This window comes from Dicentrarchus labrax, unplaced genomic scaffold (genome assembly GCF_905237075.1).
Source record: "Dicentrarchus labrax unplaced genomic scaffold, dlabrax2021, whole genome shotgun sequence".
Lineage (NCBI taxonomy): Eukaryota > Metazoa > Chordata > Actinopteri > Moronidae > Dicentrarchus > Dicentrarchus labrax.
Genome location: NW_026136719.1, coordinates 6,493,152 through 6,507,652, shown reverse-complemented (window position 1 = coordinate 6,507,652; position 14,501 = coordinate 6,493,152). Strand labels below are relative to the sequence as shown.

At 42.4% G+C, this 14,501-nt stretch overlaps 2 protein-coding genes across 3 annotated transcripts in view; one reads left to right on the top strand and one right to left on the bottom strand.

Annotated features, from left to right (window-relative positions):
- Positions 1-14,501, top strand: part of lrp4 (low density lipoprotein receptor-related protein 4) — a 561,339-nt gene that overhangs the window by 528,489 nt on the left and 18,349 nt on the right. The gene's annotated exons all lie outside the window — the stretch shown is intronic.
- Positions 3,212-14,501, bottom strand: part of prmt3 (protein arginine methyltransferase 3) — a 54,360-nt gene continuing 43,070 nt past the window's right edge. For both annotated transcript variants that reach the window (XM_051379491.1, XM_051379490.1), the window contains exons 14-16: positions 12,240-12,290; positions 11,392-11,479; positions 3,212-3,482 (exon numbers count right to left, since the gene is read on the bottom strand). In XM_051379491.1, the coding sequence (XP_051235451.1) occupies positions 3,373-3,482; positions 11,392-11,479; positions 12,240-12,290 (249 nt within the window). In that variant the 3' untranslated portion in view covers positions 3,212-3,372. The remainder of the gene's footprint in view (positions 3,483-11,391; positions 11,480-12,239; positions 12,291-14,501) is intronic.

The following is a 14,501-nucleotide window of genomic DNA, read 5'->3' as shown; positions in this document are numbered from 1 at the left end:
ACACAAACGACTTCCTCCGTCTCAGAAACTGAGGATAACTAGTTCATTATAAACAGTTGTACGCTTAGGCCTCCGTACAGTAGAGCACCACATAGTGATGGGTGGAGGAGCTGAAGCCTAAACACACACAGGCACATAGGCTATACATAAAAGACACACTTACATCAACACACACACACACACACACACACACACACACGGGAGGGGAAATTGATTTCGTGTAAAATATTTAATCTTTGTTTAACACTGAAACATTTTTGCGTCGTAAAGCTCCCTGGCTCTGGCCCCTGGCCCCTCTGCTCAGACTGATTGAGTCAGACCGGTTGCACGCTGATCTGACAGTCCAATTATAAACGTGTTAACGAAAAATAACCACCGTCGTTGTGCGTCGTTGCTTAGCAACCACGTTGTTTTTTTTAGCTACTGCTCCAGAACCGGTAATAAAGCCGGACGGGACGTAGCCTATAGGACAGACAGACCTAGAATATTAAAGAGAATAATGATATAATAAAAACAGTAACAATAATAATAATAATAATAATAATAATAATAATAATAATAATAATAATAATAAAGACATATTGCCTTGCAGAATGTATACATTTTCATACTAATGTATACCTCATTATCCAATTTAATGTAGCCTATCTTTTCATTCTTCATTAAATGGCTAAAATCGTTAGGCTAAGGCAGAAACATTGCCTAACAATAAGACCTAGCTAGGCTACACTATCATTACTAAATATATATATATATATATATATATATTTTTTTTTTTTTATCGTAGTTTTGGGCTATTTTAACACACTTTATCACCCCACAGGCCTGTCTTATAATAAACCAACAAACTAGTTTTTTTCAGGCTCATTATCATAATGTGTGAAGTTGTCTAATGGATGTCCTGTTTTTAACCCGCGCTGGTTTCAGGACAGCTGAGTGGGGGTTTGAGTCTGTGGTCCCGGTCCGGGGCCCGCTGGGATCCCTGTGGTCCCGGTCCGGGGCCGCTCACTCACTCTGCGCGCTGCGCTCCCTCCGCCTGTAAATCTCCGTCCCTTCCAGATAAGAGGCTGGAGCGGGTGTATTAGCCGCCGCCTTGACTTTAATTACATTGTCAACAGAGAATAATTGTAATTGATTTCTGCTCGTCTTCCGGAGTCCGCTGAACGCACGGATTGCCAGCGCCACACACACACACACACACACACATATCATGCCAACGCATCTAGTTTTGACTCTCATGGGGATGTTACATTCACAGAGAGTAGCAGAACATGGTTCGCAGAGCTTTACGCAGCAACACGAAGATCACGTGTATCACAGGAACCTTTAGATCCGTTTCACCAAGACTCTGCAGCACAATGCAGGACGGAGATAAACATCTGTAAAGGATTCTTAAAGCGGTTCTGCTGGATTTTGGTTTCTTACTTTGGATTATTTTTATAAAGACAGAGACTCTATCTTTGGCATCGCAAATAAAAATAAAATATATAGGCTATATCATTTTTATTTGTGTGTAAACCAGACTAAATCCTGATCTAGGGGCTGAACTAACCGCCTCGCGCAGGGCTTTCTGGGTGTCTCATTAATTACACAAGCTCGTGTAATTAATTGATCACTCCCACTGTCGCCTGGGTGATAAGAAGCCGCATCCATCTGAAGCGCCTGAACAGCAGTGATTCAACGGAGGAGGTCATCCAGAGGGCCAGGGCTCCCATCATCATCATCATCATCATCATCACCACCATCAGTCCTGGCTGTCGGAGCCTTCACACTTGTCTTAATTGCTAATAATAATGGCTGCTATTGGATGGTGTCTGGTCCGTTCATGCAACTGTTTTGTTTTAAAATAAGAGTTTAATGAAAATTCCTGCATCCTTGTGGGTTTTCTTTCTCAGTTTAGGTTACAACTAAGATGTTCTGAGGAGGCCAATATGGTTCAGAGAAAAACCCCTAAATAAATGTGCTGTGGATTCGGTGCAAACTACTAATCTAAAAACATATTACCTGGATCTGTTTGCAATCAGGGTTACAAAAAAAAAAAATGCTGTAAATATTTCAGACGTTTTATTTGATAAATGAGAATAATGTTCCTTAATGCTTAAGCTATGACATAGATATGAAAATGGGTTGGCTTATTAAAAGCACAGCACAAAATAAAGTTTCAGTCTGAATTGGTGGGGGTTATATCAAAAGGACACCAGGCAACGGTTAAACAGGATGGTGCTGCAGTATACTGAGCAGGTTAAGGCTTTCAAAAAGTCTGTGTAGATTCATCTCACTCATCCAGGTAGAACAACATCAGCTGGAAAATGAAACTATTCAACGGACCGTGGCTGAAGAGTTGACAAGAAATATAAGATACCACTACAGTCCAGGGGATAGTTTCACTTCAAGCCAACTTTCAAAAACATGCACACATCTTTTCGTGCACAGCCTTGCACTTGTGAGCATATGCCCTATTTGATGTCAGCACGCAGACCAGACTGTATTAATATAATGGCAGAAAGGACACAGAAGCAGTAGAAATACATCAGAAGAGGGTGACTGTCAAATCACCAATGAGACAGGCAGCCAGCCCCACTGTCTGCTCCTCCTCCTCACAGATGACTACACTTTCTCAGAGTCTGGGATTCATCATCTCAGGCGGAGAAGGAAGGAAAAAATCTTTAATTGTAAGCAGAGCTGTTCAATGAAGTATGTAAAGAGGCTTCAGTCAGCCTTTTTTAAAGCTTAAATTCATTTCGCATTGTCCCAGTAAACTCACGGAAGATGGATGATGCCCCCGGTGAGATCTCACGCAGCTCAAAGTAGGACAATAAGCAGGAGAATATAGAGGGAAATTAAGAGAAATACTTGGCTCTTTAACAAAGAGCTGGCAGCCAGTTCCTCTTTGTGTTTTTTCTTTTGTTGGACATTTTGATCAGGCAGGGACACGTGCGAGTAACAGTGCATGACGAGAGTGGTCCATGCAGGCCTGAACACATTTAAGGTTAAAACTGGGCTGTTTTTCAGTCACACATTACTGTTTCCAACATTTATATAACTGCACTTAAATGTGTAATTGGGACATGCTTCTCATTGAAACAACAACAACAATACAAGGATTATATGTAACCTAGACATACACAAATTTGGCCATTTGAGCTGCAAACCAATACATACTGAGGTTTAATCATGTTGCTATATGCTTAATAAAACACACTCACAGGGAGAAAATCTCATTTTTTTATTACAAGGCACAGAAACAATCCTTACATCACAAAACCAAGAGTTCAATTCCACCCTGCTCCCACACGCTGTGAATGCATGGATGGTCAATAAAAAAAAAAGTGGGCTATGTTTTCTGGATGTTGTACCACGTCACGGCGGAGGCTACTGCAGGCTGTAAGTCTGCTTCCTGTCTCGGAGGTCAAAGGTGACCAACAGTGAGCGAGGGTCCTTCTTGTTTTTACGCACAGTGATTTTCCCCCGGAGCTCCTCCCCTGAAGAAAAGAGCAATAAAAGAGAGAGAAACACCAATATCAATGCACAATTTGTTTCACATTGGAGACAGGTAGCCACTTCACTGGAGAGTCCCTCCTCCTCCTCCTCCTCCTCCTCCTCCTCCTCCTGCTCTGTGTTTGAAGGTGTGATAATCAATGAAACCAGCTGCTGTGGGGTTTAGTTCTGGGGTTTTGGCACACAGTCACCCATCTCTGCTGTGTCTAAACGTTCACTTTGAACAAGAGGTGGGAATTTGGTTCAGCTAGAAAGAAACATTAGTCACAAGCTTATAAAAGATTATTTTAAGTTAATTCTCACGCCATAGTTTCTTCACTCAATACTTTCTGACTGTCCAAGCCTATCTGCGGCTTTAGTAATTTCCTTAAACAGCTGGTCACTGTAGGTTTTAGCAAACGTTACTCAAACGAGACTAAGTAGAACATTAGTTGGGGACTATTTTCGGCTGTGGATTAATACACATTTTTCATTCATTATTTAATATGTACATTAATACAAGTATTTTTATGGCAGCACCCAGTGTCAACAGTGAGGCTCACTGATGTTTCTATGATTAAATTAAAAAAATTCCCCTCCTTAGAAACCGGTAGCATTTGTTAGGAAAGGCAAATAATTATGTATCCTGTGAACTATTTTCCCCCACAAGTTGTTTCAAATCGAGTGGATCTAGTTTTGGTTCTCTTCTAGGAAGTTCAAGTAAATAAAACTGTTATTCATTTGATTTCCCACTGATAACCATTCTCAGTACATCAGGGCCGTAACTTCTACGCCTCTACATCAGACAAAAAACACGCAGAAAACAATTTGACCCAGTCCGACATTGATCAGTGTGTTCATAAGAAAAGAGAAATGAATAACTGCTCATAAAAAGTAATCTTCCTGACGCCCTGCAGCAGTACAGAGCTGCTGAGCTCAGGCCTCTGCAGTATGAGTGGAGTCACACAGGCGCTTCTAGAAATGATGATGTGCGTAAAGGCAGTGTGGTTTAATGTAAGTTAATAAGCAAGACTGTGTGTGAGTGAGTATGAACGCAGACCGGCTGAAACCTCCAGATGGCAGCGAGGAGGAAGTGCATTTACAGTACGACGCACGAGCAAACGGGAGGCCGGGAGAAGAGGCGGATGATTATGACGCATAATCACTCTGATTAACTTCACGTTTGACTGCTGGAGGTAAATGAATGTTTATCCACACGGCAAACAAGCATCCCCCACCCCCCAAACACCTCCTCTCTGTGCTACGTGCTCCTCATCGCTGGAGGCTAGAGGAGGACGAGGAGAGAAAATGCTGACTGTGGTGCTTTCTCCACTGAGGCGTCCGCCATCGCTGCTGTCACGTCTCACTCGTTACCATGCCAACGCCACTGTCACTGAGTCTTTGCTGCTGGCGCCGCACTCTGGGTCTGTCACTCCACTGCAGAGAGGGCAGACGGACGCAGTGTTTACTCTGTGGGTGCTGTTCTAAAAGCAGATGTGTAACAGATGAAGAGGAGCTAACCTCTGCAATTCTAAAGGGAATGTTGGGGAGGAGCAACTTTGCTAAAACTTTGCTAAAACCTTAAACCTTTATTAATAAAGCACTTTTCAAAATAATGTTACAAAGTGCTGTGCTGAATTTTAAGACAACAAATAACCAAACCAAAAACATATACGTACACACGCAGCTGCACTCTCCAGATTCAAAGTACATGACTCTCTGATCCTACCAGGACTTGGGTAAAAAAATATCAAAGTGGACTCCAAAGACTGGTCAGGCAGCTTGTTCCAAAGCCTCAGCATGATCCCCTTTAGTCCTCATTCTGGACATTGGAACTGTTGGGAGGAACCTGCCCAAACAACTCAGGCTGTGATCCGCTTTGAGAAATTAGCAGTTCTGAAATATAACCAGGAGTCAAGCAACGGCATGCCTTGAGGGTAATTAGAAAACTATTAAAATCAATCTTAAAACACACTGTTTAATGTAAAGTTAAAAGAAACCGGGTAATGTGACCTCTTCTGGTTGTATTAAGGAGCCTTGCAAGAAAACAGATTGATGCTGCAGTTGTCTTAATAGATGTAATGACAGCAGGGATTACTCTTTCAAAATTAGAAGAAGAAAGAAATCATGATTTTTTTTGCCGGTATTTCATAAATTATAAAAGCATGACCGGACAACAGAAATAATTTGAGAATCAAAGTTAAAGTCCTGATCAAACAGAACAAACAGAAATGTTGCAGACTGAAAAAAAGATGGAGCTCATAATAGGAATCTAAAAGACGCTGTCTGCACGCACTCCATCACCAACTTAATGAAATGGATCAGTGGCGCACTCTATGGATGCCAGATAACCCAACTGTAACAGAGAAGGGCACTAACACACATGCTTGGTTTGTGTTTTCTGTGGGGTTAAACGCCAGTGATGTGTGATCTGTGTGTATCTGTCTACAGGATCCTGATGGAAAATCCACATCTCCACAATCTAAACCGGAAAAATCAATCCAACACAACCAGCCGGTGGCTTCAGCTCCTCCAGTCAACCCTGGTTCCAGATTTCAGATGGTGCTCAACCTGGAGATCTCCCAGTTACAGCTGCAAGAACATCAGTTTGACTGCACGCACTATGGGGCATCTGCTTCCGCCTGACTCAAATATTAGATTAACGACAATCTAGCCCGGCTCCATTTCTGGATGTATTCCTCAATATCCTCAATGTCTATAAACACAAGGATTCCCCAGAACACAATTCAAAAACATCATCTCATTTTCATCATCTCTGTTTTCATTTATTTTATGGGAAATGACAAAAGGAGCCCCAAATTCTGGTAACAGCAACAGGGCCTGGTGCTCATGGGAGGCAGCGGACGGTTGCAGTCAAACTCAAGCTGGCAAAAGGCTGACTAAAGGTCAAAGGAATAATTGCTTGATCTTTAGTGACCTTCTGTTAAAAACACGAGAGGAGGCCGAAAGACCTCTGTCCCCAAATAACTGTGCAGAAACTGTCCCACCAATCCCTCGTGTTTCAAATGAAACTATTAAAACATACAATCAGAACCGAAGCAGCTAATGTCTGTTCAGTTGCAGTGCGACTACAGCAGCTCTGCTGTAATCAGTCAGACCAAACTCCCCATGGAAGAGGGCCTCAGTGCCTTCAGTAAACTGGCCACTCAGATGCTGGGAGAAAGTTAACCATGTGTGGAAATGAGTCGCGGAATGGAGCTGCGATGTCGTACATCAACATGCCAGTGTCATTAAGCACAACCGGGCCCACGGAAACAGCCTCTCTTAGCCCAGCCTTTCTCCATGAAATTACACTGGAAATACACCGATCGCATTAGTGATTCATTTAAACTGATTCATTTACATTTTGACCATTAAGCTCACACTCCTGTATCTGCAACTCCTTACAGTGGGTCTGCCATCTAAATACTAAAAGCATTTGGGCGATCTCTTTTTTTATATATATATATGATCTACATTCATGTAATCTGTCTTATCTTCTCAGCTCTTTCCTGTCTAGCGCAGAGCCCAAAAGCAGAGCTGCTGGGTTGTATATCCCGAACACAAATCTGTAGACACAAAACCAGCCCGCGTGTTGAATTACAGCCCTGAAGAACTTAAAGCTTGGCTCAGCCACTGCTGCTCAAGGACCTTCAGAGTTCAAACAAGAGGGGGGATGAGGAGGGGGAGAGTTGTTTAAACCGAGTCTGGACAGGTGAGGGCGGGGGGAAAGAGGAGATTTGGAAGAGGTACAGCACCTCTCGGGACAGAGGAGGTGAGTCATGAAAGTGGGTGGGAACAAAAACCACCTAACTGTCCAATGAAAGTGCAAGAACAAGTGCCCATGTTTCAGCTGGTCTGAGTGGCCCTCGGCGCAGGTAACCAGGCCACCGCCTCACTCAAGGATTATGGGACTTTCTTTCAAAAAAAAAAAAAAAAAAAAGTGTGACCTCCTTTCTCTGGTAAACATTAAGTAGGTAAAACTGTGAAAAAGGACCCTCCTCTTCAATACTCGAGCTACACAAACACACCAGAGCATGACAAATGATTCGCTGTTTAATTTATTGCGCTGCCAGCCAGGAGGATTTGCAGGGATGTTTTGTTCCAGCCTGCTGCGTGCCTTCTCTCTCTTCCGCCGGCACCTCCCACAGAAGCGCAGCCTCAGAGTTAATTACTGCTGCACTCGTACAAACACATCAAATAGGATTCGGTCTCTGCCACGATAAATCACCACAGACAGTCGGTATTAAAACAAACCACTGGATGTTTATGCCCGGCCCTCACTACAGCCGATCAGAGCTGAAGGTGCTTCTCAGTCAACACCCAGGAGGAGAGGCCACTATGTGTGTGTGTGTGTGTGTGTGTGTGTGTGTGTGTGTGTGTGTGTGTGTGTGTGTGTAAGACAGAGTTTCGTCATCTTCAAGGTGACTTTAGAAAGTTTTCTCTTATGGCCAGAGGGTTTAGTATAGAAGTATGTAAGTACTCCAGTGAAAAGTGTGTTGTAAAGTACACCAAAGGAGTCTAGCAGGAAGCTGGTGAATGCTGTTAAAAACTCAATTTCTGGTTTACGGCCCCTGGAGGAGGCTGGGGACTGTCAGGGTGCCGGGGTGGAGCGAGCACATCAATAACCTGCCGCTCACTCCCGCCTTCATTTTGTTCTTTCTTTAAACTTTTCCTCCTCACTCTGCTTGGCTCACATATAAAGCACACACCAAGAATGGATCTTTATAGCCTCCGTGTCAGTTTAACATAGACTCAACGGCTGGCTCTGGGCTCTGAGGCTGTGAATATGTGTGTGTTTACACGTGAGTGTGTGTGTCTGGGCTAATGCTGTAACATGTCACTATGCCCCAGAGTAACACCAAGAGCCCAGATGCTCTGCTGACTATAAAATCAGGCACAAGGTTAGAAAACAGAGACAGAGAGAGATAGAGAGAGATAGTGTGATAGTTTGTGTGTAAGGGAGTGGAAGAAAAACTGTTTTCAATTTCAATGTTTACAATTTTTTAAGACGGCATTTGAAACAATTAGACCTGAATCCATATCAAGATCTTTATTATATAAGAACCAGACCAGTTTAAAGACCAAATTCAGCAAAACAAATGATTGGGTTATCATTAGTAGCTTCACAATAATGAGAATCGAATTGCAAAGTTTGTTCTCAAGGTGTTACTAGAGGGTCATGGGGCAGTTCAAATAAAAATTGTTGAAAGAAATCATTCCAATATGAAATATGAAATATTAGCAGCACTCAGAGAAATAGATGGGGTACACCTAGACAGGTCACCATCCTATCACTATCACCATTCACACTTAAATTCACACCTACTGGCACTTTAGTGTTTCATATTCACCTAACCTGAATGGCTTCAAAGTGCTGCACCTGGAAGAAATCCATAGAGACACAGGGAGAAAATGGATAGTAGATAGAGTTCATCTTCTTGGGCTCAGTGAATATCACGGTTAGCTGCCCATGAGATGTTAATATTTCTGTTTATGTGTTTTCTTTTTATATGCTTAAATGGTAATTTTGGTCTGATGTTGGCACAGGAGAAAAATGTATTGGGGTCACAGAAATGGGATGATTCATCCAGCTGGGAGAATGAATAGTGACAGCAAAGGTGAAGGAAATCCTGTCTTTAGTTTTGTAGATGCTGCTCTGAATCTGGTGGCTGTGAAGGCCAAAGCATATGATTCACGTTGTTCTTATCAAACCATTTAGTGCCTCCTCGTGCCGTGTATGGCAGCCTCTGCTTTCATTATGTTTCTCTGCTTCATTCATTCAATTTTTTTCTTTTAATTTGTCATCTGTACACAGAAACATATACAAAGACACGCAGGTGTACACAAAATGAAACAGGGAAAGGAGGCCTGCATTCTGCACCAGATACTCAAAATCTGTCTCCGTTTACCTCTTCTGTACTGTGTTAGCATACTGTCGTCCTCAGCTCTCAGATTCAGCGGTTTATCTGACCTAGCGGAGCACGAAGCCTGCGATAGCATTTGAGCAGCGTCAGACGTTTTGACGTTCTTATCGTCCTGGCTGGCTCCGGCGGGGGCTGAGCCTGGCTAAGGGCCGACATCAAGCGCCTCCTTCTCGCCGCAGGTCATTTATTACAGTAGACTCCATCTAATATCTGGTCAGCGAGTGGACAGCCGGTCCCGAGGCTCATCCATCCCCAAATCAGCAGACACATCCGCGATTCCCATTATGATAACGCGCACAGAGGGCCAGAGCTTACAGCAGAAATAAAAACAGGATCATTCACACAAAATGTATAATGAGTGAGTGTGTAGAGAGCACTGAGAGGTAATGACTACATTTTTGCTATGATGAAAGATTCACAACACCAGTACGGATAACAAAAGAGATTTGTCCTGTATTTAGTTAATTAAAGTTTCTTCATTTACTGATCTACACCACACAGGCTCAGAAAGGTCCTTCCTGGGATAAAGTCTTTGGCACACTTGACGTATTGCATTTATGTTTCATTTTCATTTGGAATACACAGAAGAACTCGGTTGTGAGTATTAGTAGTGTAAAAGGTCTCCAAGATGAAGATGTCTGCTAGTTTTTACTTTGGTTTGATGGCCTTCCCATTAAACTGAGACTACGTAACATTAACTACATAAACAGAAAGACAATGGTAAATGCTAAAACACAGCGTAACAGTAGCACCAGACCAAGTAAGGCTGCGGCTGAAAAGCTGTTCAGTTTATTAAACTGAGCAAGGATGCTTTTTTATTGCTAATGAGAAGTGGAATTCACACAGTCTCACTTTACACACTTTACATTAGCAGATACAGTGCAGTATGTCAATATAGAACAAGTGTTTTTGGTTACTAGGATATCTTTAGAGCATAGTGGTTTATATGTTTGGTAGCTGTGGGCAGTCTGGAGACAGTGTACAGTTTGAGTCCTGATATACACCACAATAGATGTCCATGTGCAGCTGCTGCACCTGCAGGCACGCACAGTCACACATTTTGGGCGACTCACTGATATCTCATCATAAAACAAAGGAATGGCTTGTAATACTGAAAGTGTGAAAGATTCTTCAAAACTTGAATCTGTATTATTTATTTTATTGATAAATAGTTCTTATATCAATTTGCATTGGTAATGTGGTGACAGTATTTAGGTTGGAGATGTTCTCTGTACTCTGATAAGTTGATTGGAGTTGTTTGTTGTATCTGTCTGGTTGGCAATGCCACTGCTGTCTGACTAAATCACTATGGTGAAAAATATATTCATGTTCAAGTTACCATGTTCATGGGCAGTCGATGACATTTTCAGACATGACATTTTAGACCAGCGACAGTAAGGTGACCTTCACAAAAAGCAACGTAAGAAGCTCTGTCACGTTGGAGTTTGAACCTGAAGTTATTTCAGAGAACATCCATACAGCTCCGCACGCTGCACCAGTTAATAAAACTTTAATCTGCTGATACAGTGATTCTATAAATATTTCACTGGTCAGTTACAAAGCACTCCTCTTGTAACATGTCATGATTCAGAGGCCCGCAACCAGCTATCAGATGAAGTTTTACATGCTGTCTCTGATGGCTGAGTGTGATTTGTTTTGATCCCTCGCTGTCTCTGTGGGTGACAGATAACGGGTGTCAACCAGCCTGACTACATCTCCACCACAGACAGATTACCTGCCGCAGCCCGCTCTGACGCACCGCCGAGGTCCACGGGAGGAAAGTGAAATTGTGGAAGAAAATCTACACATACAACACAAACCTAAATAAAACAAAACTGAACTTAACCACATGTGTAAACTCTTGTTGGCAAAAGAATATGTAAATGACAGCTGACAAAAGTACAAAATCTTACTGTTCATGTAAATACAAAAACTAAAGTGTTGCAGAGTGTTTCCTCGCTATGTTGTGGTCTGTGTGGCTACTGACCTGCTTGGACAGAGACAGGCCTGTCCAGTAGGAAGACAGTCTGATTCCAGTGCGTCTTTGTGACCTGAGGACCCGTGGAGAACATCACCTGGCGTGATAATACGTGAAAAGAAAAAAAGACATGAAAAACCAGTGCTGTTAATTCTCTCTAGAGCTCAGAGCACTTTGTCATGTTGTAATATTTTGCAAAAACAAAAGATATTTGGATACTTAAGGACAGGAAAATCTGTTTATAAATAAGTTTAAACCACTTTACTACTTAAAAAGAAATCAGTGAGCTTTCATTTTAGCGGAAAACAGCAGAGAGTAATAAATCTTAGCATAATTTCTACATTCTCAAACACAAGGAAAACTAACTGGAGGTCCTGAAGGAGTCTTGTTTATTAAAATTAAAATAAAGATTAAAATAAAGCTGCACAAATACAAAGAATATTTTATGTCATGGTTTCTGTGTTACAGTCAATACACTCTTACAGTTCTGTGTGTCAAAATCATTGATAACTTAGGCTGTATTATAAATACAACTGCACTGTATTTATGAAGCAAACAGATAATCCCATGTTACATTGTTCCAGCCTTGGCTCCCAGTGGAGATGGAAATTTACTGGACTATCCGTAGCATGCGGTTTGAGTTTCAGGTACAATAGGAAGTGCATGTTTCTATGTTGCTCACAGAGCTTGGCATCGGCTGTTCCAACTGGCCGGCTCTGCTGGGTAAGTGCTTATATCAGCAGTCGGCTAGGACGCCCGTCGATTGCCAACGAACGCCTCAGGGAGGAGGAACACGCTAAAGCGTGAACATAATTGAGTTTCCGTTAAATGGTTTGGCTGTTGCCACTGCTGCTTACCTTGTTGCTGCAGCCTTTGTCAAAGAAAATGTCAAAGTAGCCGACAATTGCCTGCAATGAAATATGAGGGGCGTGTTAGAATGTGACAGTACAATAAACCCCTGGATTTGTTTGACTACACTGCAACTCTGACAGGCCCAGCTGAGAGAGGCAGGAGGCAAGTCTCAAGGTTTTAATGAGCAAAATAAGCTAAACGAGCTGCTGTGTTTAGGAGAAAGGCAGTAAAAACAAACTGGGAACAAAATTTACTGTTCAAATATTTACAGTTATCTTCACAGTACTTCTTATTGATAGCGTTACCTTAAAGGAGACATAGGAATTCAGATTATTGTCCTTGCTATGCTTACCATGTCATTGTTGTATGTGTCTGTGTGTGGGTGTGTGTGTGGTCTGGAGGACTGTACGGGCCACCCCTGTTACAGATAGTGTGAGTATTGATATTACTCTGAGAACACTTCCTTCACCTCTACCTTCCTCTCGAAACCAACTTGGTTTCTCATTTAGGCTGAGTCAACAACAGCTCCCATGTGCTCCCTCTCACCTCATCTGGGAGACTTGTCACTGGACAAAAGAAATAAATTATGGTGCAGCCGCCAACAACATCGAGTCAATTTTGCTGACATTAAAAAAAAAAAACAGCTTGGTATATGAAATTAGCAAAGGTGGCTATTTTGGTGACAGTGTTGCTGCAATGTGAAAACACTGAGGAGGAATCTGTTCAGGAAAATAAACACTAATGTGGTTTTGGTCCAACTGGATATGAGTGTGTGTTCATCTGATTAGTGCCTAACAAGGGAAAGGAAATTAGACAACTGACAAATCTCTGCTCTCAGTGAGTCCATTATTATGTTGATAAGACCAAAGCAGAATAACCTAGCCAGTCGGAAGCTTCATTAAAGCCTTTTTTTAGGTCTTAGATGTGACTAGAAATGACTTCTTTCCCTTCGGATTAGATTTTCAATTCACTAAAAGCCTTCATGGAAATGTAGATTTTCTTTAAAAATATTCTGTCTGTGTGGGAAGGATTTACAGAGCTATAAACACGATTGAGTGAAAACCAATTCGCACATCTAAAACAAACTGAGGGAAAGTCCAGGGCCACAGTGCCTGTAGGTGACCGTTGTCAGATATGTGAGGTAAAAACCACCCCCCAGGCTTGTTTTCCTCCCATTTCTCCCCCCACTGGAGGAAGAGAGGCACTCTATCAATCTCAGGCGCGCACTTGTAGTGGCAATGATGCAGAACTAATAGCTTTTAATCCTGACGCAGCTGACAACTTGGAGGCCAGCTCTCTGAGACAAAGAAGAGCTGAATCAATGCAAGAGAGAGAAAGAGGAAGAGAGGAAAGGAGGAAAGAGAGAGGTAAAGACAGAAAAACAGAAAGAAGGGAGGGAAGAAGCATGAGAGAGAGAGTGGCTGTAACATAATGTAAAAGCTGGGGAGGAGGTTTCTTTTTTTTACAGGGTTTTATTGGTTTGCATCACTTGGAGAAGCAAAATACAGCACCATCTGTTCACAGCGTCTATAAAAGTCACCCAAATTGTATTTAAATAATTGTTGCAAGTAAAACCGGCTAAGAAAGATCTTTCATCCATTATGCACTCATATACAGTACACACATGCAGACCTGGAAATCACGATGCCGTCAGAAGTTGTGTTCAACACGCAGCCCGCACCGAGGCTTCAATCAACCTTTATCGACTCAGACAGGCAGGGGCGGCACCACTAGCTCACAGCTAAACCGCCAGAAAAGAACCCAAAGTGGATAAAAGAGCATGTCAACCCAATGCAATTATGGCTTTTAATGAACGCTACAGAGACGCTCGGTGCTGAGGTAATTAGGAAATTAGCCATAATTACTCGTCAGGCAGAGCAGATTCACCTCTCTCAGTCGGAGAGGCAGAGATCATCCTCATCGCGCCTCGCTGATGACAACGCCTCGTAAGCGAGATTGATTGTCACTTCTGCGTTGTGCAACTTTCACACTGCAGCGAGACGGGCAATTAAAATTTAGGCCACAGAGTGAAACTTGCAAATACCAAAAAAACCAGCAGAGAAGCTCGGCGCCTGGCTGCCCCATTAAAATCCCATTTGAAAGAAAAGAAAAAGAGACTAACTGCCTCATCCATGAAACACAAAAGATGTGAAAGTGTTAAGATAAGCAATAAAGACCTTGATGACTCACACCTGATATGGACTGTACCAAGCCCAGCTGATCACAGGCTCTTTATGCTTTGTGATTTAAACTGGGGTGAGGGAAGA